The following is a 23974-nucleotide window of genomic DNA, read 5'->3' as shown; positions in this document are numbered from 1 at the left end:
AACTCCAGTTCAAAATGAACGGTGCCAGTACTAGCTATTTCAAATAGGTATCGTTTTGTGTTCCACTCCCAGAGCACTCATAGCAAGATCTGCATTGCTCAAGTACCTCAGACACACTCCTCTTCTACTCTGCTAGCAGCTAAAACAAATTTTAAAAACCACAATACTAGTGGTTTCGTGGCTTGACATTGGCTTTTCTTCTCCAGTGGCCCATGTGCACAGTCTCTCTGCAAGAAGCATAGTCAATATTACCACAGAAAAATACCATGAAAGAAAGTTTTAAAAAATGCTTTGAGGTCTTGGGGGACAAATCTGAGGGAAATTATACTGCCATTTAGCTCCTCAAAAAGATATCCATGTCATTTTGTTTTCCCATGAGTTTTCCCACTCAGGGACACCCATCTGTATGCTGTTCTGAGGGATTTACTAATGCAGCCCATTTTCTTCAGGCATGTTTGCCAGCCATCTCTCTTCTCAAGCATAACCCTCTTATTTCACAGAGGTCCATACAGAACATATGGGCCATAAGGAGCAGGCAAAGCAGTTTATCTTGATCCAGTGAGCATCAGCTAGATGAAGATTTCTGCCAAGAGGAACAAATACACACACAGATCAGGCAAAGGAGAGAAACCACTCTGCATTGAAATAAGTGGAAAACGACCACAGGAACAGTGTGGTAATGAAGAATGAGAAGACCTCTAAGACTTCCCCACCAGGCTAGCCCAAAGACATTTATAGTTAATTTGTTTAATTATTTAGGGAAATAATGCTAGAGGCTGCAGTCTTAATTGGTTTAATTTCCTTTCACTCATTCAAAGTAACACTCCTTTCAGAGAATTTTATCCCCACAGGATGCAGCTGTTGCTTTATCCAAGATGGGGAGCAGAGAGACCAGGCTCCAGAAGGTGAGAGACTCCATCGGAGTTGGGATGCCAACAGTAGAACTCCTCACAGCTGGGACAAGCCACAGTCTCACAGAAGCACAGAATATCTGCTCCATGCAACCAAGCAGATTTCCTAGCTCCTGGTCAGTCAGTAGGTCACTATTCCCAAACAACATACTGCACGCATTTTTCCTTTTTAAAATGGCCATTAAATTATGATCTGCAGAATGTCAGTAATACTGTAATGAATTACTCCAGGATTCACTTTGGCTAACAGCTGATGAATCATCACCCACAAATTTTATTTTCAAATTATCAAACGATTCCATCTGAAAATTACACAGCTCAGACACAAATTTAGAAATGTGACTCAAAATATTGTTTAAAATGTGCATGGGTAGTTTGTTAAGCAATGCTTACAGTAGCAGATGTCTGCATCAGAGAAGACACTATACAATAAAGAATAATTCTCATCATTTTAACTGCGCTGACAGATAGTCAGAAGACTCCAGATACATACTTCTTAGTTGGTCTGCATTATTACTATTTCAGGAAGTAGCATTTCCTTTAAAAATTTGTGTTTTATAATTTCTAGTAGTATTTCACAATTTTAGCATTCAACTTCTAGAACATTTATCCAAGATTATGTCATAGTTATAAATACTTCCAATGCCATCGCTCAGCAACCATTCAGGGACTAATGACTTTAAAGGAAACTGTGACATTTTAATAACTTGCAAATCCTATGGATTCAGAGAATATTGATTAAAACTAGGCAGATTTAATGCGGAGTATTTTGCTCATTCGCCCTTACCTATGAAACTGCTGCAATATATTAAACAAAGCTATAAATCAGCGATAAAGAACAATTAAAACTGAGGGTATTAATGCAGGCTTGAGCAACCTACTAGAAGTAATTAATTTAATAAGATTTTAGTGAATTATTTCAAGTCATACAGTACTCTAACATTTCTTGACATACAAGACCACGCATCTCTCTGAGTCATTTTGGGTCTATTCAATTGCGAGATAAAGCACATGCCTCATTTCAGCCTGAATTTGCACCAGATGCTGAAACCTGAGCATGTAAGTAATAGTCCAGCCTGCTCAGAGCACTCTGTACAGCACGAACCATCAATGACCTGCAGAGATTATATAATCACAGAATCTGCTGAGCTGGAAGGGACCCTCAAGGATCAGAGTCCAAATCCTGGCCCTGCACAGGACCATCCCCAAGAGTCACACCATGTGCCCAAGAGCATTGTCCAAACACTTCTTGAACTCTGCCAGGCTGGTGCAGTGACCACGTCCCTGGGGGGCCAGTTCCAGTATCCAACCACCATCTGGGTGAAGAACCTTTTCCTAATATCCAACCTAATAAACCTCCCCTGACACAGATTCAGGCCATTCCTTCGGATCCTGTCACTGGGCACCACAGAGAAGAGATCAGCATCTGCCCCTCTGCTTCCCCTCACAAGGAAGTTGTAACTGCAATGAGGTCTCTCCTCAGCCTCCTCTTCTCCAGGCTGAACACACCAAGTGACCTCAGCCACTTCCTATACAGCTTCTCCAGACCCTTCACCATCTTCGTTGCCCTCCTTTGGACACTCTCCAATAGTTTAATATCTTTCTTATATTGTGGCACCCAAATCTGCCCCCAGCACTCGAGGTGAGGCCGCCCCAGTGCAGAGCAGAGCGGGACAATCCCCTCCCTTGCCCGGCTGGTGATGCTGTGCCTGGTGCCCCCAGGACAGGGTTGGCCCTCCTGGCTGCCAGGGCACTGCTGACTCGTGTACAACTTGCCAATGACCAGGACCCACAGGTCCCTTTCTGCAGCTCTGCTCTCCAGCATCTCATTCCCCATCTCTCCATACATCCAGGGTTGCCCCACACCAGGTGCAGAATCCAGCACTTTCCCTTCTTGAACTTCATCTGGTTGGTGATTGCCCAGTCCTCCAATTTGTCCAGGTCTCTCTGCACGGCCTCCCTGCCTTCAAAGGAGTCAGCAGCTCCTCCCAGTTTTGTACCATCTGGGAACTTGCTTAGTGTCCCTTCTAGTCCAGGTTCAAAACTCAGATTGTTAAACACGAGTTTCAAAGTGCTTCAGTGAAGTCAGCCACAGAAACACACTGCCAAACAGCCTCCTCTCCTTAGACAGTAAATGATGTGGTACTGCAGCAGGTCCCGCAGAGTGAAGGCAACTTGTGAGGCTGTTTCAGGTGGCATAACTCATGGCTTCAGTAACTGAAACAAAAAGGAGGCACTGCCTAGTTCAGAAGTGTGCTGCAGTGGCTACTAACTTGTCAACATCCCTTGCTCTAGATGGTAACCAGTACATTCCAGCCAGCTGGAAAACCACTGACTTGTGAATAACTCCCACCAGACGTCCTTCCTGGCTCAAATAAAGCTCCTTTCAAATATCTTTAACAGAAATGTTCAAAGCAGGCTTCCGACTCATCTACCATCTTTCTATCTGCGATTCCTATTTACTAGAGTAACGAACACCAAGAGGATGTATTGTATCAAAAGTACATCATTCACAGAGGTTCAAAAGCACCCCAACATGTCAAATTTTCCACAGAAGCAAAGCCCAGCACATCAGAGTTATGTACTCCATAGCCAATGATACAGGAAGCTATTATCTGTGACAAGGGCAGATAAATAAAATTCATAAATATTCATAAAACCCTCATATTTTATCCAGGTTTTCAACATGATTAAAGTATTTAGGATGACTCTCTTGAGCAGATATCCTTTAAGAGATAAACAGCAGCCATTTATTTTAATTACACAGCTTACCAGTAACTCAGAGACTTCTAATTGTAGATTTTTTAAATTAACCTAAGCATCACAGGGATTAGCACAAATACCTGGAGTGCTGTCTTATAGGTACAAGAAACCTAAATACTCACAGTGAATTCTTCATAAACTACAGAAGTTCTTAGTAAGCCGGTAACAATGCAATTGAAATAGAAATCTTCAGAGAGAAATCTGAATATGTATGTAGAGCCAACAGAAAGGTGCTAAAGCAGCTAACCTGAGAAAGCAACAGACTAAAACAACGACTGATCTACAGAGATGGAGTTTAATGTAGGTAATGGGTTTTTACAAGGGACTGCCTGAAAAGCCTCTGTTGCACAGTTTCATCTAGCAAGCCAAGTAATGAATATTCTACTCAAAAATAGTAGAGCCAGGGGAATGAACTTTTCTGCAAATCCAAAAAGCAAAAGTTGTCCAAGAACACAATGAAATTGTTTTGGTCTGTCCTTTTTGTAGCTCACAGAAGCACTCCTGAATAACAAGACTTTTAAAAACTACATAGAACGTAAAAATGGACATCATAAGCATCCTTAAAAAATGAGTTTTAGGTGTATTGAAGTTATTGAAATTGCATTGAAAGAAAATGGGATTTCTTTAAAATTTTCCATTCACTTTGTAGAATGTGTTCTGTGGTGGCTGTTCTGCATAAAGAGGCTTGAGGTACTGCCAGCAGGTTTCATCTCCATTCATGGCTGATAATTTTTTCTAACACTGGAATCTTGAAGCACTTTAGCTAACATCCAAATGTAAGCCTAGTTCACTTGTATGCAAATACTTCGCTCTTCATATAAATCATTGCTTGCTGTAATTCAACTAGAAATACATAAGCACTCTCTTACTGGGCTGAGAACCTAAAGCACTTACATTCTTTAGGAAGGAGATTTTATGGTACATAATGCATCACAGTATTGACTTTTATTTAACTTACAAATACATAACTTCTCTATTTTCTCTGCCAGACTAATAGCTTTGCAACATATCTCCAAGGAATAATGCTCTCTTTAGAGCCAGCGGGCTGCCCGGAGCAGCTTTCTTCTCTTGGACACAACACACTGCTACGGCAGGAGCAAAGCAGGCTACCCCTAAGGGAAATGCCACTACCTGAGCCAGGCAGCTTGCTGGCTTCTTCCATCCTTTGGGTATTTTTTATCTTGCTGTCCCCTGAAAAGCTTCATGGATACAAAGTCAACTGTTTAAAATACATCAATATGAAAGCATCAGAATAATAGCTAGTAAGAGGTGGCGAGAAGAACAAGATGATGTTTCACACCAAAAAAAGCAGTATATAAACATAAGAGTGGTGAAAAGCTCTCTCACAACATGTAACAGGAGGAAAGAAATCCCATTCAGAAAAAAAAGACAATGTAAGAGAAGCAATCTAGATAGATCACATCTCTGAAAATTAATTTCGATTTCTCTGGATTGCAACAGGCTTTCTTCTCAACATCACAGAAGAAAATTCCAGGGGACTATGTCCTCATTTTGGTGCATATTAAATGACATTTCCTTGATCTATGTAATGTGCAATGCCCACATTACAAAGAGCTACCCCCCTCTGCTCCTTGGTTTAGACTCGTGCATCATCGGTAGTTATGGAGATTTACCTTTGTCTCTTCTTTCCTGCTTTTATCAGTATGTACATATCCAGGTCATAACGTGTCAGTTTACAGTGTTTATTTTATGTGTTTGAGAAGTAAAGAAAATGTCATTGTATATAATAATAATGGATTTTAAGGCAAGCCAGGTAGCTCAGACAGAATCACAGCATATAAAATAATTTCCTTCCATAGTCACAATATTCAAACAGCAGGCTCTTCAAGAGTCCAGATTAACTCCAAGCAATCTGCAAGTACTATTCAAGGCAGCCCCCTGTATGCTTTTGCTTGTTGTAGTGTTCCAAGCAGTGATTGTTGAATATACTTGAGAAGTTTTAGGAGTCCATAAAACAAGGGATGGGGGAGCAGGGAGGAAGCCAGAGCAATCCTAAGAACTCAGTAACGTAGTATTTACCATGCTAAAACAGAAAATTCAAGAGCAGAGGAGAAGTCTGACAGTATGTGATATGTTTGACAAGTTGACTAAAATTAAAGTATAAACAAAACCAAGAAAAAATATTATAGGTTTAATCTTAGTTCTTAAAATAAATAATGATAGAAGTTGAACAAGTATAGCCTTTGAATTGCCAAATGCAAAAGGCAATTTCATAAAATTAGCATTAGAAACAAAGTTTGTAACCAGGGAGTACTTATAGTCTTTGCAACATCAATACTGCTAATACTGTTAAATGCACTTTAAAAGAGTAATTTCCATAATGTTAACACAACAGCTAAATACTGCCTATCTGCTAATGGCTCTATGCATATAGCTGACCTTCTTTTTATGCGTAAGAACACTGTACTTATCTAAATAAGTCCCATGAGATATACCACCAGCTAAAAATCCTGACATATCGAAGTAAAATTCAAAAATAGAACAGCCAGTGACTACCTCTTAAAAAAATGAGCTAGGAAGCTCAACAAAATTGCAGTACCTGCCAAGGTCTTTCACCTTATCCAAGGTTTCTCCTTTTATACAGCAATGCAGAGAACGAATTTTTCTTTCATATGTGTTGTCACAAAATGACAGAGTACAAATGTAGCCAAGGGACACACCAAGAAAGGGAAAGAGTGAAACTGAGCCACAAGTCACACTGTTAGAAGGATTAACACTAGATGTGTCATACTTCACACCATAACCTCTTCCACTCTTAGGCTGGGTACCATGTACATTTATCAAAAACTGTTCTACGAAAATCCTTCAAATCCCCTTCTAGTTCATCATCAGTGTAAATAAACCCTACTCTTTTTTACCAGTTCCTTTCCCTTGGTACAAAGATGGATGAGCCAACCCCACCTATAATCAAAGGTCAGGGCACTACAACATCACAGAGGATACTAAGAGTCAGCCTAACACCTCCCCTTGCTCCTTCTTCCATCGGAGGGACTAAGGTAGAGACAGAGATGAGGAAGCAATGGTGCCTCTAACAACAGCAATTCAAAGACTGAAACTGAACTCAGTGTTTCCATTTACAAAAAATTTCCTGAAGCTCAGTAATTACAGCAGGACTGCTTTGCTGTCAACGAGAAGCCTAAAGCAAGAATAGTGAAATTTCAAAATCAATTACACATATTAAAAGCATAAATGCAAACTAAATTCAATCTTTGTGGGCATATTCATAAACCCCCAATTAGATGACCACATACCAGTGTTTGCAAAGGACTCCCACCTTATTGAGCACGCAGAACAGATTTTTTAAAAAACTCTCCTAACTGATGCAGCCTTTCATACTATTAATCAATGCACTGCCTCATCCTATAAATGCAGTGAACTGGTTCCTGAGTCTTCCCTAGAAGGACACTGCAACACACAGCAACAGGAAAACCGCATTCACACTGCTCAGTGCTTCTCACACCCCAGAATACTAATTCTTTAAATATGAAGTGATCCATCTTAATGCAATAATAATCACTTCAGAACTTCTATCCAGAAAATAAAGAAATGGGAAAAAATATAAAAACTGTTGCACATTATCAATTTTGTCTTAACATCCAGAAAATGAGGTGCTGAGATACATGAAATAAAAAATGCACTATGCCAAAGTCTTTTTGTGTGATTTCTACTATGTTGCATTTCTATAACAAAACTTTAAAAGTTAATATGGTTAGTGATAGAAACCTTTATTCTCTTATTCTTACTAAAAATAGAATCCTTATATTTAAAGCATTCCACAATTTGTCTGTAATTTCCACAGTATAATATGGTAATAAACCCCACACTACTGTATGCATTGACCAAGTTAAACAGAGTACGCTCTGCATTTTTACTTACTAAAAACCACTTATTTCACTACCACTGGCATTTTTGTAGGAGTTTATTTAAATATAATTTAAGTTCTTAATGATACAGATCTTAAAACTTTACATTATTTTTGTTCTCAGCTGCTCAGAAGAGTAACTAAATATTTTGTTATTATGTGCCCATATAGATGAGCTTTTAGGTGATACAAGGTCTTCCACACTTGCACACCAAACATGAACTACTAACCCTTACTGCAGTTAATCCACATGGTATCACAGAAAATAACATCTGAGTTGCCTGAACATAAACTAACGAATAAATGTTTAATGCTGGAAAACTCTTAAAAGTTACCCAGTGTGGTTACAAATTACTTTCTAAATCACTCATACTTTTAACAAAATTTCTCCTGTTCATTCTTTCACCTCAAACTTTCACCTTTTACCACCTCCTGAACAAAACTTTCCAACATATTAAAAACAGCATGAAATTGTCTGTGTATTTCAGCATGCAAAATTGGGGAAGCAATAAGAAAGCCATGAGATGATCATTCTTTAAATAAGGCACAGATCTTTTACTCCACTTTGTTTTTAAAACACAAAATTCTTTTCTACACAAACCTGAAATTTATTAATCAATATAAGCAACTGCCAGGCAGTGGCCATGCCTGGGCAGAACCACTCAGGCGTAGAGTAACAGGAACAGGAAGTTAACTCTGTTTCCACAGTTTTCAGATGAGATTGCAACCTGTGTCAGCCTCCTCACAGCAGAGCGGAGAGTGCACGCAGCAGTCAGATTACTATGCAACTGCTCATCTTTGACAATCATAGCTGATAAAACTAGTTCACACACTTCACTACATACTAAAGGAAAGATGCTGCTTATTAATGCATCTAGTGGGCTGACTCGCTGCAAGGTCATGGTAAGTGCCCTGTGCTGTTAAGTAACAGCCCAGAAAAAGAAAGATTTTAAATACCAGTTGGAAAAATAAATACTTTGCTTAACAGGAGGTTTCCCTTGAATGCATCTAAATTCAGAAAAACACCTTGCCAAACCAGATGGCTATTTCACTTGTATCTTTTTACCACAGAAATACAGTTGCTGGATAGCAAAGAATATACCAAAAAAAAATTTAAAAATCACAATATGCACATACCAAATCTGCTTTACAGAAATTACAAAAAAATTTTAAAAAAACCAAAACCACCCTTACTGTAACACTGTATCTAAAGATTAAAAGAAATAAATATTTCTCAGAATGCCAAGGACAAAGAAATCCAAGTTATAAAGCTACTTGCCAAGGAAATGAAAGATTTACATGAATACTTTCAATAAACCATTATAACCATGCTTTACAAGAAACTTGCACTTCCTCTCTCTGTTTGATACTGGCTCAATTTTTAGTAAAACTGGTCCTGTTGAAATCTAAAGTCATTGCTTGAAGGTTACATTCTTGTAAAGATCATTCTGCTGTGATTTCTGTCGGGAAGTGGCTCATCGTGTATTGCAATTTGGTTCCCAGTGCTATAAACCACGGTTCAGCATCAAAATTATTACTGAAAGTGGCAGCTATTTAGAGAGGTACAAGCAAATTAGGAAGTGATAAGAATTAAAACTGTCAAAATTTCCCAGGTTTTCAAGTCACATTATTCATAAATTAAAGCAAGTACAAGGATATTCATTTTGCAAGTAAAAGTACTTTATGCTAACTGCATAAAATGATAAAAGCTAAGTCACACCACTTATCTTTTGGGAGTATTTATGACACCTGATATATATGCACAACGCATCCAACTTCAAGCGAGTATTCTGCTAAGAGCAGAATTTCCTCTTTTCTTCTCCTCCTTCCTTGGAGCAAGTCCAATAAAAAATGATTAAGATTCATGAGCCTTACTATAAAGCGCACTTACCGGTGCTGGATTGTCTTTAGCTTCCACACCAAAAACATCCCGTTGTTTCACTGTCAGCAAATCAAGACCTTCAGTATCGTTGTCATCATCATCGTCATCATCATCTTCAAAGAACTGCATGGAGTCCGAATTTGGTACCCTGCTAGGTACATGAACTTCTTTTTCCTCCTCCTCCTCAGACAGCTCTTTCAATTCATCCTCAGACTCACCACTCTCCTCAGCACTTCCACTGGAAGCAGAACATTCCTCCGTTTCTTTTCTTCTCTGCTTTTCCTTTGTTCTGTTAACAGATGTTTTTCCACTGAGATTAGTTCCACACTTCTCCACTGTTTCCTCGTTTACCAAGGTGAGGGTATTTTCATTTTGCTCTGTCTCCTCCAAGTGGTCTGTCCCATTGGCTGCCTCCAGCTGTTTCCGAACTCTTTGAAGAAATCTCACACGAGGTGCCATTGCAAGACCAAGAGATCTAAAGCATGGAATTAAACAAATAAATTAATTTAAAAGAGAGATACACAACATTTGGCTGAATTAGAAGCCCTCCTTGATGGCTCAAGTGATTCAGTTTCAATTATGACAATTCATATTGATACATTTTGATCAACACATTTAGAAAAATCTAGCATGAAAAATACATGTGAACATTGGAAGAGGAAGGAAAATGAAATAACTGAGAACTCTCAATTACAAGCTTCCCAGGAAGGAAAACAAACTTAGAAGCTGATAAATTGTAGATAAGAGGCAATTAGTTATCTGTGATTCACAATAAAACACATGGAAAAAACACCAATGTAATCTGGTATTAAAAATACATGGATTTAATGTCAAGAAATGAGATAACACTGATCTGTCAGATGTCCTTCACTACTGGAAGCACACCTGGAGCACTATCCCCCCTGACTTCACAGTGACTGAGAGATCAGGAAAACAAACATGGTATGGATGAATGACTAACTGCAGAAAAAGCTAGGGAAAGACATTTCTCCCTTCAAGTCAATTTCACCTGCTCCTACCTTTCTACAGCAAGGCTTTACCTCCATGGCATATGTAACTAACAGAGCCAGTAACTATTGTTTTACCCAGTTATTCATGAAAATTCAAAGTTATAAGCATTACATGAAGGGACAAAAATTGCAGAAAGAGCAAGAAATCCTGTCTAGCAACAATACTGGAGAGCACTGTGTGGGAACAGATACCTTGACTCCAACAGCCCATTTGACTTCAGTAAACTTTGTCATTGTCCATTGTTATTACACCCCACTCTGACAAATCCAAATTTAAAAAAAAAACAACGCTTCCAGAGTTCATGAGCCTTCTCATTAGGTGAATAAAAAATGTGAGGTGACACTGGTACTGGTGCAAGGAAGACACAGAGAACCCATGATACAGAACTGAACACAGTACTTGGTGCTTGTACATACACTTAACAGAGGAATAAAGGATATAACCAACTACATTGGCTACAAATATACACAGGCACCCACACCTGTAAAAGACAAGCCTCTTTCAATTCAGAACATGCACAGCTATACACCACCTCTCCTCTCAATGATGTTCAAGTAGATAGCATTATTTCTTCTTTTCACTACACAGCCTCTGACAGGAACCTGAGTTATAGCACAGGAGAAATATCTAATCCATACTACCTGGCAGAAATGTCATTATAAACAGTCCATGAAGCACCCAAAGATACTGCAGAGCAGCAAGAGTGCACTGTAGGCCCTGGAGACCCTTGAACTTTTAATAGTAGCCAGTGGGACAGGGTAGTCAAAAGGAGTACCCTGCTTAAATAACAAACAAAAAAGCCCCAAATGTAACCACACCTGTGGTTAAACAGGGCACTTTTGGTACCAGCCACAGGTTAAAACACTGAAAAGCAGACACAACCCCAAAAAGCAATCCACACTGTTAAGATAAAGAATAAATCTTCCAACAAATAAAGTTTATTTTTAATGTAAAAATTTTGGTTTAGTGTTTTTGATAATTCAGCACTGTTCCACATGCAACTAACAGCAGTAACAAAGAAAACAGAATTTTATGAAAAAGGATCAAAGGAAGTTCTTATCCAGTGTATTTTGCACATTTACTGACAGTGCATTGCTGAGAGGATAACTCAACACCGTTGGGAACTGAAATTGGAGCAACTAGCAATCTTAAACTTGTTTTACTGTTTGACAGCAAACACTAATTACCTTTGCAATGAAATGATGTGTTAAAGTTTGGCCTATTGACTAGCTGTAATGGAAATAACCAAACAGCAGATGTAATGTTTCACTGCAGCAGCTGGAAGCCATTCAAACCTGGAACTGAGCCTTAACACCAAGCACAGTAAAACACACATCAAGAGATTGCTGCATTCAATCTCTTCAGCAAGGGGATCGAAGTTGCAAAAATCCAATCCTTTGCAAGAGAAACGCTTTTTTGCTTGTCCAGATTTCACATTATTCTACATAAAGTATTGCTGTCAAGTGTTGACAAAGCACTGCAAGCAGCAATAATGTATGGCAGCTACACAATCAAGTGTTCACTTCTCTTTCTCAAGCAGACACGCACAAGGTATATAGGGTTGAAAACTCTGATTTTATCAGACCTTTTCTTCTACGCCTCCAGAGCTAGCATCAAAGATCAGAAACACACATGCAGAGAAAAGTCGGACAAGGTGAAAAACTAATCTCTGTTCAGCAAAAGTTACAAAACAGAGAGAAAGAGCAGCCCATGATGTGGACAAGACTACACCACAGATTTTTTTTTCATTCAAATATTAAATTCCACTTTCCAGACTGCTGTACTGCACCGATGTCTTACTTTAATAATTGAATAAAATTATTTGTCAGTCAGTCTTGGCAGATTTTTCTACACTGTTTAACAAGCCTACCAAAAAAACCAGTGCTATCAGAATTCAAAATACTTTTGAACCAAAAGAATTCAGACATAAGGGAGAGAGAAGGTCAAATTTATTTGGTAAGACAATAATAGTAGACAAGCTTAGCCAAAGTGTGTGCGAACAATCCCCCAATACTTTTAGTTACATAAATTCTCAAACAAATGTCAGCATTTTGGCTCATTATTGCCTCTTTTTCATAGTATATTCCAAATGGAGAAAAATCTGGGACAATCGGGACATTCTACTACTGCTAAAAGCTTCCCCATATTTTAAGATTTGACAATTCCTTCAGAAACTATCTCTTAATCATTCGCAAAATCTATAGTTCAGTCATCCTGAAACAACTCAATGTATGAACCAGATTTCATAAACTAGAAAGGGTATAATTAGTTTTCAATAATTCATTAGATGCCACTCAGACCACAATCCTACTATGACTGAAGTTACAGCTATGTTTTTATTTTAGTGCTACCATTTCAGACACTCATCCGGAACAAGAAATGTGCAGGATTTTCTGATAAAGACAAAAAGCAGGTAAGTTATTTAGTGAGATTTCATAAACCCTAACAGACAACACTGAAAACACACTAACACTACAATGTAGTCCTCAGACTATGGTAACCTTTAAATGGCAACATAAATTCAGCTGACAAACCAAATAATCCTGTTTCATGTTTTGGTGAATGCAGTGACTTCTTAAGAGCAAGCTCTTCTAGAAAGACATTTGAAATCAGCTTCTAAAGGCAATACTGAAACCAAGGGAGTACTCTGCTACTATAAGTCAAAGTACAGCTGACAGTTCTACTCCTCAACTGAAACCAAGGTGGCCAGACATCAGCATTCCCTAACACTGATCAGGGAATGCATAGAGTAACTAAACAAATGACCTACAATACTCAAGTACCTTTCTTAATTTAGTAACAAGTTCACAAGGACTTTCAGTAAATACGTTAAAAGAGTAAAACTGGAAAGAAATAACACTGTATGGCTTTAAGGAGAATATCACTTTTGTTTCTAGTGAATAATGAAGATCAAACATTAATAAACATTTTTTAATGCATTTAAATGAACGGTGTAACAGGCTTAAAATACTGCCTCCTCTAAGGTTTATTAATTGCGCTTATACAAGGCCTTGACTGTGTTTACATTAACATGGTTGCTTTACTTTGCCTCTACTTGAATGAGAGAAAAGCTGGACATCTCTCAACTCTTTAGAAAGATCAAATCTTAGACACTCGAAGCAAAATCTACCCTTGCAAAAAACAAATATAAGAACAGTAAAATCTTCACATTTTTAAGTGTGACAAATGCTCCTTATCTGCTCCTAAAAGATTTCTAGTCCTTTTTAAGGTATGAGCCAGCTGTAAAGAATCTGAGGTCACATCTGCCGTACTGCTGCACAACAATTTTACACAAGTTACTGATTCAGCCCCACATTAACTTACTACATTTACTAAATATAGACATATTCCATTAGTGAACTTCTTCAGAATGATTTGAACACATAAAAACACAGCACAGAGATTATTTTTACTGTAGAACAGGTTCAGACAAAGATTTAAAATAGGTTGAAAAAGGTTAAATACTCCCAGAAGCTATTTCAAGAAAACAAATACGTATTACTTGCCTTGCAATATATGCTACATTCACATTTAACATTTAAAATGTTTTCAGAAGACAGTATGAGCAACCGTTTGAAAACAGGAGAACTCACATCAACTGAAATGACACAAATCCGAACTAACAGGCTTTCCAGATGGTCTGATTAATAACCAAAATGAACAGAGAAATTGCTTTTGCTGTGCTATTTACCAGCCAGCTTTATTCCTCTACATTAAGGAGCTCAAATGCCTGGTACTCCTATTAACAATAATGAGGGCCAAGCTATTGAGAAGCAAAAAGAAGGAGAACAAAGACGACATCATGGTCGCAGTCTAATAATTTAGAAGACCAAGATGTGGTCTTCCTTACAAAAGGAAAAGGAAGCTCCACACTGCAGTTCCAAACCCTGGTGGCCCCTTGGTACCTGAGCCACCCTGACACCTGCTCAGAGGGCAATACAGCAGAGCACAAGCAACAAGGTTTTCTAGAGTGCATTTAAAACCCTTTCTCCAAGTTAGCTGGCTTAGCCAACTCTGATAGGCACTCTACTGCAACTGCTACTCATGCATATGCAAGTACATTCACTTCTAAAGTGAATGAAGGTCAATAGCCAGCTTGGCTGCAGAATGAGAAAAGATAGCTCAAGATCCTAGAAGAAATGAGGATGATGACTAAGAGAATAATGACCCTGGACTTTGAAAGAGGAGACTGCAGCTTATTCAGAAAGCTGTGTGGCAAAAGTTTACAGAAGTAGTTACAGAAGCTCAGGAAGGGACAGCTGGATCTCCAGGTGGCTGAGGGGGAGTTCAGTGAGAAACACCCAAACTCTGGAGGTGACTGGAGGGAATGCTGGGGTCTGTAGGAGCAATAACAGGCTGAGATTAACCAGGTAACAGCATGAGAAATTTTAAGTCTTGTTACAGGTGCATGAAGACTGGAAACAACAGGGGAAAAGTAATTAGGAGCCATCTTTTTAGTTAGGAGATTGGCATGTAGAAAAGTAAGTATAAGGACAGCAAGAAGGAGAGCCAAGAACCAACAAAGGGATGACAAGACGTGGAAAGCCTGCAATGGGCACAGCCTGAGGACAAAACAGACAGCCCTGCACTCACTCACAGCAGCCAGAGCACGGTAACAAATGAACCTCCTGCCCTGACCATGCAGTAAGGGTCAGGCCAGGCATGGGGATGAGGGTGTAGTGGGTGCTTTCCCTGGATAGTGAAAGGACAGACAGATGTGGACAGATGGATCATGTCTTCTGCTACCACCCATTTCAGTCCTGACAGCACCTGCAGCTACCTACTGCTTTTTCATACTGATCTGCAAGCAAAACTATCTGGATACTAAGGTATGTGTATCAGACATTTTCCCAATAATTTGGCTTCAACTTGTTTTATTTATTCTCTGTGTACCAATAGAGGTAGAAACAGAAAAATATGCTGCATTTCTCCTGAAAGACATGACGACAGTCACAGAGGAAATTACCTTTCTTGGCAGCCCCTTGGAACTGTGACTAACTTGCCTACCCAGCACGCTCACCTGTTAAGATCTGCCCCTGGAGAACAGAGCGCATATATGCGTTAGCAGTTAGCGAAATAAAGTGCCTGAGAAGGAAAATATTTCAAAATACTGCCTCCTCTCCAGGAGACCAGACTAAGTAATTATTCCTTTTCACCCTGTTGTTTGTTTACATTTTCTTATGTTTCCAAAGCTGTCCTTTGCAATTAAAAGACAAATTTCTCTTTTTATTTTCTCCTTCATCAGACTTAAAGGCTGCCTATGTTAACACAAGGCCTACACAAGTCTTCCTCCAGCAAATTATTCTTGATAGCAATTTATAATGAGGATACTGGAGAGAATAGTAATGTACCATGGCTTAAAGGCGACCAATTACTAAAATAGATATGTGTTTATGTGTCTATATGCTCATATAGACATGCACACATATTTTTTATATTTTTTGTTTTGTATATATAATATATATATACATAATCTTATATAACACATTACAATGAAAAAGACTTGCTTTTCTGCAGACTCAGTCCATAGAGTTTAAGAGAATCTCAGTGCACAGACATGCCAAGCAGCAGAGCAATAGGGAATGTGGGCAACAGCCTGGAATGCAAACCTGACAGGAGCATTAAGCAGCCTATTTTTTCTGCAGGATTTTTAGTGGACTAACATCTACCAAGCTAGCAGTAAATCTCCACAGAAAGACTAAAGTACTTTTCAGAAAATGCACACAGAAGGTAAAGGGAAGAAAGGATTCTCATTTCAGGTTTTGCCATAAGTTTGTGTGCAGAATGTAAACCAAGGTCGCTTCTCAATGCAAAATTCAAACACACCAGACTTTGAGGAACATTCATACAAAGGAAGATAACTGATCCATGTATCAGTGGCTGTGCACTGAATTGAAAGCTAGGGATCTGCAGGGTGTATTTAGGTAGACTAGCAGTCTGGAGAGAGGGGAAGAAGAGGGCCAACAAACTAGAACAGAATCTCCAAATTATCTCCCAGATTTATTACCCTCTGACTTTTGATTATACTGCCACATATTTCACAGCCTTGACTAAACCTCTCCTACTCTCCCCAAACAACTGACCGGTTTCTTGCATTTTATTACAGGAATGACATTAGTAGCTTTCCAAACCTGGGACTCGGAATTATTTTGAGGAAGGTCCAAATCCTGGCACACCTGAGAAGACCTGAGAAGAACAGAACTGTAGACTACTCTGTCTATAGATACTAGATGGCACACCATGCTGAAATCCAGAAAGAGGCAGTGGGGTTCTGAAAATTTAGCATTACCACCATCTGCTAGTTGGTTTCTTACACTGGTTGCATTTGTGTGATTATCCCTCTCAGCCCCAATCCTCTGCTGCTATTCCTTACATTCATAGCACAGTAAGACCTACAACAGATTTTAAAAACGCTGACAAACAACACAGGAGAAGGGGCAGGCATTGCATGGAGCAAAAATTTTTGAGCTTATGCTAGTTCTCCTTTTTCAAAATGTCTCAGTCCATGAAGTTAAAAAGCATCTTTTTATAATAGGCTTATGTATCTTAAAAAACATAATCATGTTAATGGCAGCACAGCACAGGAAGACCAGGTGTTCCAGAATCTAGTAATTTGTCCCATTTTAGTTCATTATGCCATGTGCTAACAAGTTAGCTTTCTCTGTCTGAAATTCCACACATATCAAATCAATTTACTATGTACCTTTGAACACCTTCCTGTTCCCTTATGACTACCCGATGCCCCATGAGATTTCAAAAACTTCACATCTTAAAACAATTTCAAGGGGCTGTCATCCGTAAAGTCAACCTGTCAAAATTAATTTCCTTCCCATACAAAATGTAGAATGATTCACATATATGTACAAAAATAGACATAGCCAAATAAACACTATACAGTCTAGTGCAGATGTTTCATCTTTACCAAATGCACTGAATCTTCTGAAAAGTAATTTATGGCCAAGGAGGAATGTCCCAACCACACTCAAAATTAGACTGCAATACATCATCTTTAGATACTCCGATTTCTTGTTAAACAATACACTTTACAGGTTGATATTTCGCTATGAGGCCAAAGGACAAGTCTAGGGGGGGAAAAAACCACCAAAACGTTATTCTCTATCCTTTTACTACAGAAGTTATGTCTTCCAGTGTATATAGCAAATGTAACTTTTGCTCTAAGTTATTTCTCTGTACGGCAATATATTGTCTTTACACATAATTTCCATTTAGAATGCCCTTGAAAATATGCAAAAGCTCAGCATGAATACAAAACTAAATACACTAGAAGACTGTCCAATTCTGTGTGTTAACACAATCACAAGAGCTATTTAAAGACTGTAAAACTTCTCACTATACAGCTTTCATATTTTATGTTGACCATACTTACAGGGCATATTCTGCTAGAGGCAATTTGAAAACATCGAATACATCCTTGTTCTTCATTAAGTACACTGAACGCAAGTAGGATACAAAACACTGAAAGAAAAATAAAAGTATTCAACAAAAAAAAGACACCATTCAATTACCAACACAAGAAACAACATAAACACAAAATAGAATTTCACTATTAGGTAGTCTAACACTGATTGCAGACTGAAATTCTTTTCAAAATACCCATCAGACAAAATTTATCGCTACTACAGAAGTGAAGCAACTTCAAGTACTTAAATACTCCATTACATTCACATAGGCTGAATTGGCTAAATTTCCCAACAGTGTGTCATGTTATATTTTCCTAGAAAGAAAATAAGACAGATTAGTCAGAAGGAAACATCACTGATTTGATTTGATTTTTTTCTCCTAGCTTTTATGAATGTTGTTATGCTATTCTGATACCTGAATTATGTGGAACTTAGAACAGACTTTGTTGCTATCAACCTGAGGTGTCCTGACTTAATCTTAGCCACAAGCAGAAAGTTATTCAACTCAATACAGCTGCCTTTCACTGTGGTCTAAGATGAGTCATATTACCTTACATTTACCAACAGCTCATCACATGCACAAAGACAATGAATGCAAGTCAGCTGACCAAGACAAATTCACTACACAACATCTACTAAGACCAGTTCAAGGTTGAAATATCAGTTAATCAGAGACTTTCTCAAAAAAACCTGGAAGCACTACATAAGAGAATAACTTAATCTTGTGTTGCATTTTCCTGCCGTCCTTCCCAAAACGAAAGATTCTTATTCTTCTCATGCTTCTTTTACATAGTCTAGTTCTACCCAGCAGCAGCAGCATAAATACTGGAATATTTCAAGTATCAGAAAAGATCCTTGGGTTTCTGTTGTTCATAACCTAATTTCTAACACGTGCCAAAACTCCTACCATGAGGCTTAAAACATCAAACACTAGTAACAACAGCAAGTTATGCTCAGAGAGTTACATTCAAGCATCCTATAATCACATCCTTCTTCTGCTATGTACAGGCATCTGTTGGAGAAAACTACTGTATTAACAATTCATGTGGAATTTAAAAAAAACCATCTATTTCTTGTTAACCTCAGATAGAGGAGCAAAGACCCAACAGCCAGGAGCATTGATGTCTTACAGGAATTCTTTAAATACTTGTAAGAGAAAAAACACTTCCAAAGGTGAAATGAAAGGTAAGACAGTAAATTAAGCAATGTTATAAACTCATTCTTTTCTCCTCAGTAAACTGAAATAAAAACTATTAATTGTAAGGTATGTAGAGCTAAGAGATATACTTTTCAAGCTGCCCATTACTTCACTATAAAAGTAAATTTTCATTTGCTTCTTTTTCCTAATGCTAAGGGTTTTTTGGGTAAAGCTTCCTTCCTGACTATGTCTTTCAATTAATTTTAGCTGTGGAAAATTTGAGCTCAATTCATTCAGCTTCTACCAAGGTTGAGATGTGGAGTAAAACACTTCTTTGCTCACATTAAATTATTAATCCTTTAACAAAGGTAATTAGAATGTTTAGGAAAAGGCTTCAGATTTGACAGATCTTAATTATCTATTGTTGTCTAGCAAGTGACAAAAATCAATGAAAGCCTCTTTTTTCTCTGCAGTGACAGATGGAAAAAAGCAGGTTAAAAAAGAAGTATCCTTCCTGTGAATCAGATTTGCAGGTATGAAGACCTACATGAGTCATTACTTGCTACAGGGCTGAAATCTCATTATGTCTGTTGGATAACTTATAAAGCCATCCACTTACTTTACTAGTATATATTTGGTGCACATGGTCTAGAAATTAACAAACTATAAAGGGCAGAAAGAACACACCTTTTGCATGCTTATCAAGCCCTACAACGACTAAGAATGAAACACCGAACAATTGCATAGAAGACTTGTTCTACTTTACAAGAAGAGAAATCATGCTATTTACTTTGATTTTTTTATTTGATTTCAGTGTCTTCAACTTCCGTCTAAAATTCTGTCATCTCAGTTGGATTTTATTCAGTTCTCCTAAGACTTCATTAGTCTGCACACACACAGGATCTGAGAGAGAACAAGTTTAGTCAGTCTGAACTTTTTCCCTGCTATCAACTGCTGTTGTCCTCTGCCATATCTGCTGTTTGATTTAACTTTCAAGGCTTTTTTTAAATGACTGAACATTGCAAAAAATATTATATGCATTAATTTCTATGGAAAATATGGTTATGGTTGGGCATCATAAACATATTACAGTTCTACTGCAGTAGTAGCTACAGGCCCCCAAAAGCACTGGAGATTATTGTACAAGTACCAGAAATACATAAGGAAAAAGTATCACGCTCTATGAATTTACTACCTTTAAATTTTGATTTATTTATCTATTTCTTGGATAACTGTTTTAAGTACTAAAATGCACACAATTCAGCTGATGTGCTGTTTTGACAAAATTCAAAACTAACAGGGTGTGACTGGAATCTCAGGCTGTAACATCCTGCACATCCCTCTGGGCATGACGAGGAATTCAATGGACAGACATCACTTCAGTGCCACAGTAACATTTGAATTAGCAAGAAAAAGAAGATTCTTTTTTTAAACTGTTTTCCAGAACTGGCTGAACTGACATATTAAATATTAAAATTACAAGAAATGCCAAAAGGCAGCATCAGTCCATGAGAAGAACTGCAAAGGTTTCAAAGGAGCCCCAGTCTGATTCAAACTGTCTTTCCAAGTAATAGCAAGGGAACCATGTCCTACCAAACGAACCATGAAGTTTGTTGAAGCAATTAGCAATCGAGAACTTTCTATTTTCAAACAAAGTAAAAGTACCTCAAAGTAAATCAACAAGCTTAAGAGGACACAATAACTTAGACCTCATGCCCTCAACACACGATGGTAGACTGTCATCCTATCTGGACTTCCGTGCATAGCTGTGCTGTTTCATTGCTATCTCATCCATTCAGGTACGGAATTTATTTGTTTCTTGCACTACAAATGTCAAGAACTTGGTAGCTTGCAACAGATAGGCTAGACAACATAACACCCATGCCTCCAAGAAATTCAGCACTTCAGATAAGGATCCAAGGTCAGGATTTCATTTGCATTAATTTTAATGCTTTATTTACACTGACATGGTAAGACTACTTGGCATGTTTGCATAGTACGTCTGAACATTTGTAGTTAAACTTTATTAAGGAGGGACACTTCCATGATAAACCACTTGTCCGTACTTCAAGTTTTACAAAAACTGAATGTATTTACAGCTTGCCTGCAACAACACTGCTCTTCTATCAATAAATTTAAAACTGCAACAAAAATAGCTTGAAATGGTAATTATACGGCAATTAGAATTTTTCAAAACAAATTTAAGTTTTTATCTGTAACACTGACAGACAGCCCATGTTTGAATTTATTCTTGGCCTATTTTGAAACTTTATCATTACTTTCTTCTGCTCAATTCAGAATGATCCTTCTCTCCCTTTTAAGAGATTTTAAAAAGCCAAAGCTGGAAACAGAGGTTTGTTAATGTTTTCATTCCAAGTAAGATGATGCTGGATTCCTCCTACTCTCATCCTCCCCCAGCCAGCTGCTCTGTCACTTCTGACATAAATTGGTGAAACTGCAACTTCCCGTGGCAGCTGGAGGTGATCGTGACACCTCACCAGTGCCTCTGGCCTGTGCAGCGCCAGGATGCAGCTTACGCTGACATTCCACATTGCTACAAGCAACGCTTCATGCACTACAAAAACCTGGAATACCTGAAAGCCAAAAATAGTTTTCAAAAGCATTCCCTTGGAACATTGCCTTGGAAATTTTATTCACAAAGCTCCCACTGAGTTCCCCAGGCACTTTGATTTAAATCTCCTTGTTTAGGAAAGTAAGAATGACATTCCTCTGACTCACTAAGCGTCCCTACTGCAGGCATCCAAGCTAGGTCACATCACACAGCCTACCTCTGCAGCACAAAGAAACCACCATTCATCCATCCATCCCAAAGGGTTTTCAAGGTATCTGTGTCAGGAGGCATTTGTAGAAGTGCTTATTCCGCCCTATCACCTATAAATGAAAGTTCAGGCAGACTAACTGACAGAGGATATCTGCAGCTAGGTGAGATGAATCTCAAGTGTTTTAAATATGTCAACTTTGACTCATTTTATGTCCCAGTTCAACAGAAAGGTTGAAATTCTTGGTTTCTCTAAGCTTTCACAATCCTGTTTTCATTTCACCCTACTACTCAAGTTTACTAGTATACCTTCAAGTGTTATTAATCCCCACACTGGCTCATACAAATAAAAAGTTATTAACACTAATACAGAATCTCTGCAATCATATATTTCTCAGGCTTTGGCATTTCTGGATTTCTCACCATGTGGCCTTTGGCTGTACTCTTTTAATTTGACCTACAAATATAAGAAAAAATTACATGAAAGATTTGCCTATTATCCTTCTGTGTTTCCCTGCGTCTCAATTTGAGCTTTTGATTTTGTATAGTTTTCAAGAGACTTGATACAACTACAGACTTCATAGGCTAATGATATACACAGTTCAAAAACAAAACAAAACAAACAAAACAACAACAACAACAACAACAACAACAACAACAACAAAAAGCCAGGAAAAAACCACACAACAACAACAAACCAACCAGCCTTGGAAAACCAACACATTGCAGTGCTTCAATAAAGCAAGTAGTAAGCTCTATTCCAAAGAGCTCATGGCCTAAAAATATTATAAAACCAGGGAAAGGTCAGCAAACATGTTTAATGATGGCAAGAGGCAGCACAATTTCCAGAAATATTTCACAGGCCACCTTTCACAGAAAGTGTCTTTTACAACCAAGCTCATTCTCATCAAGGAACCTACTTAGTCATTTGAAGTTTCCCTTCCAGTTTTCCCCAAACCTGATAAAAACTTGGTGAAATTCACATACTGTCCATAAAGTCGCCCAGCATTAACCAGCACAATAAAGAAATCTCATTCATAAACCCATTCGCATAATTCTCCATTCTACCTGGCTATTTTGCTGCTCATTTAAACCCAAACAAAAGTTAAAATGCTTTATTCAATGCATTGGATTTTACCCTGAGAAAGGACAAATTGTCACATATATTCAGGATATATGACAATAAAAATTGATCAAGGTGGGCATGTGAGGCCTACATGGTTTTGTACTTCTAACTTTTTAAGTCAAGTAGCGTGATCTGCTACTTTTAAGTAAGCTTTTTCATTAGTAGTATTATTTTGAAATTTTCTACATCAGCTTTCCAGTAAACTCTCAGGGCGGTTGAAGTTGAGAAGAAACCTCAGAGACCATCTAGTCCAAGCGCGTGCTCAAGCCAAGGTCAGCTAGGGCAGGCTGCTCAGGAAGGAACCCAGTTTTTAATAACCAGCACTTGGAGACTGCACAGCCTTGGTGTGCAGCCTGTTCTAGTGTTGAACCACCCTCACAATAAAGGCTTTTTCTGGATTTAAATTGAGCTTTTTGTATAGCAATTTGTGCCTGTTGCCTCCTCTCCTGTCACAAGGCATCACTCAGAAGACTCTGGCTCCCTCTAATTTATGTTTCTCTCCTAATACAGGAAATTCTCCAAGTGCTCAAATCATCTCTGGTGGTTTTTCAGTTCCAAGCACTGCTTCTAGGGCATGTATGAGTTGGTCAGTTATTCAATCAGAAGTTCTAATTCAACTAACATGCCCCAAGAATTACAGTGTAGCAGATGACTTACCCTTTGAGCTTTCTCTTTTAAGTCCTGATCTTGAGCTAAGAAAGCTTGCATCCTCTTTTGGATGTCTGTAAGTTTTTCAGGATTAATTCTAATTAAAAACAAAAAAAAAAAGCAAGCTTTAATTATGAGAGCATGCTAAAATAAGCACCTATTAAGTTCTCAGGAGTATCTTTGCATATTTTTCATTGTTTTATTATGCATAGAGCTATTACCACTGGAACAGCACAGAATGGAACCATATTAACGATGAAGATTACACTCCTCAAACAAATAATGCAGAAAAGACAAATAGCAGCTGTTTTATTCAGAGACAGTTTTCACTGAAGGTGGTGAAACTTCTTCCAAAGCAAAGCAGAAACTAGCAGAAAAGAACTTCTTGATTTTATAAAAATACTGCAAAAAT

The 23974-nt window shown here is 38.2% G+C and overlaps 1 protein-coding gene across 1 annotated transcript in view; it reads right to left on the bottom strand.

Moving 5' to 3' along the window:
- DDX10 (DEAD-box helicase 10) overlaps positions 1–23974 on the bottom strand; it is a 163554-nt gene that overhangs the window by 106775 nt on the left and 32805 nt on the right. The window contains exons 11-13 of the mRNA XM_048294748.1: positions 23572–23659; positions 17838–17926; positions 9449–9914 (exon numbers count right to left, since the gene is read on the bottom strand). Of these exons, the coding sequence (XP_048150705.1) occupies positions 9449–9914; positions 17838–17926; positions 23572–23659 (643 nt within the window). The remainder of the gene's footprint in view (positions 1–9448; positions 9915–17837; positions 17927–23571; positions 23660–23974) is intronic.

Source organism: Corvus hawaiiensis, chromosome 2, assembly GCF_020740725.1.
Source record: "Corvus hawaiiensis isolate bCorHaw1 chromosome 2, bCorHaw1.pri.cur, whole genome shotgun sequence".
Lineage (NCBI taxonomy): Eukaryota > Metazoa > Chordata > Aves > Passeriformes > Corvidae > Corvus > Corvus hawaiiensis.
The sequence above is the reverse complement of the archived record's forward strand: the minus strand, read 5'-3'. Positions and strand labels throughout refer to the sequence as shown.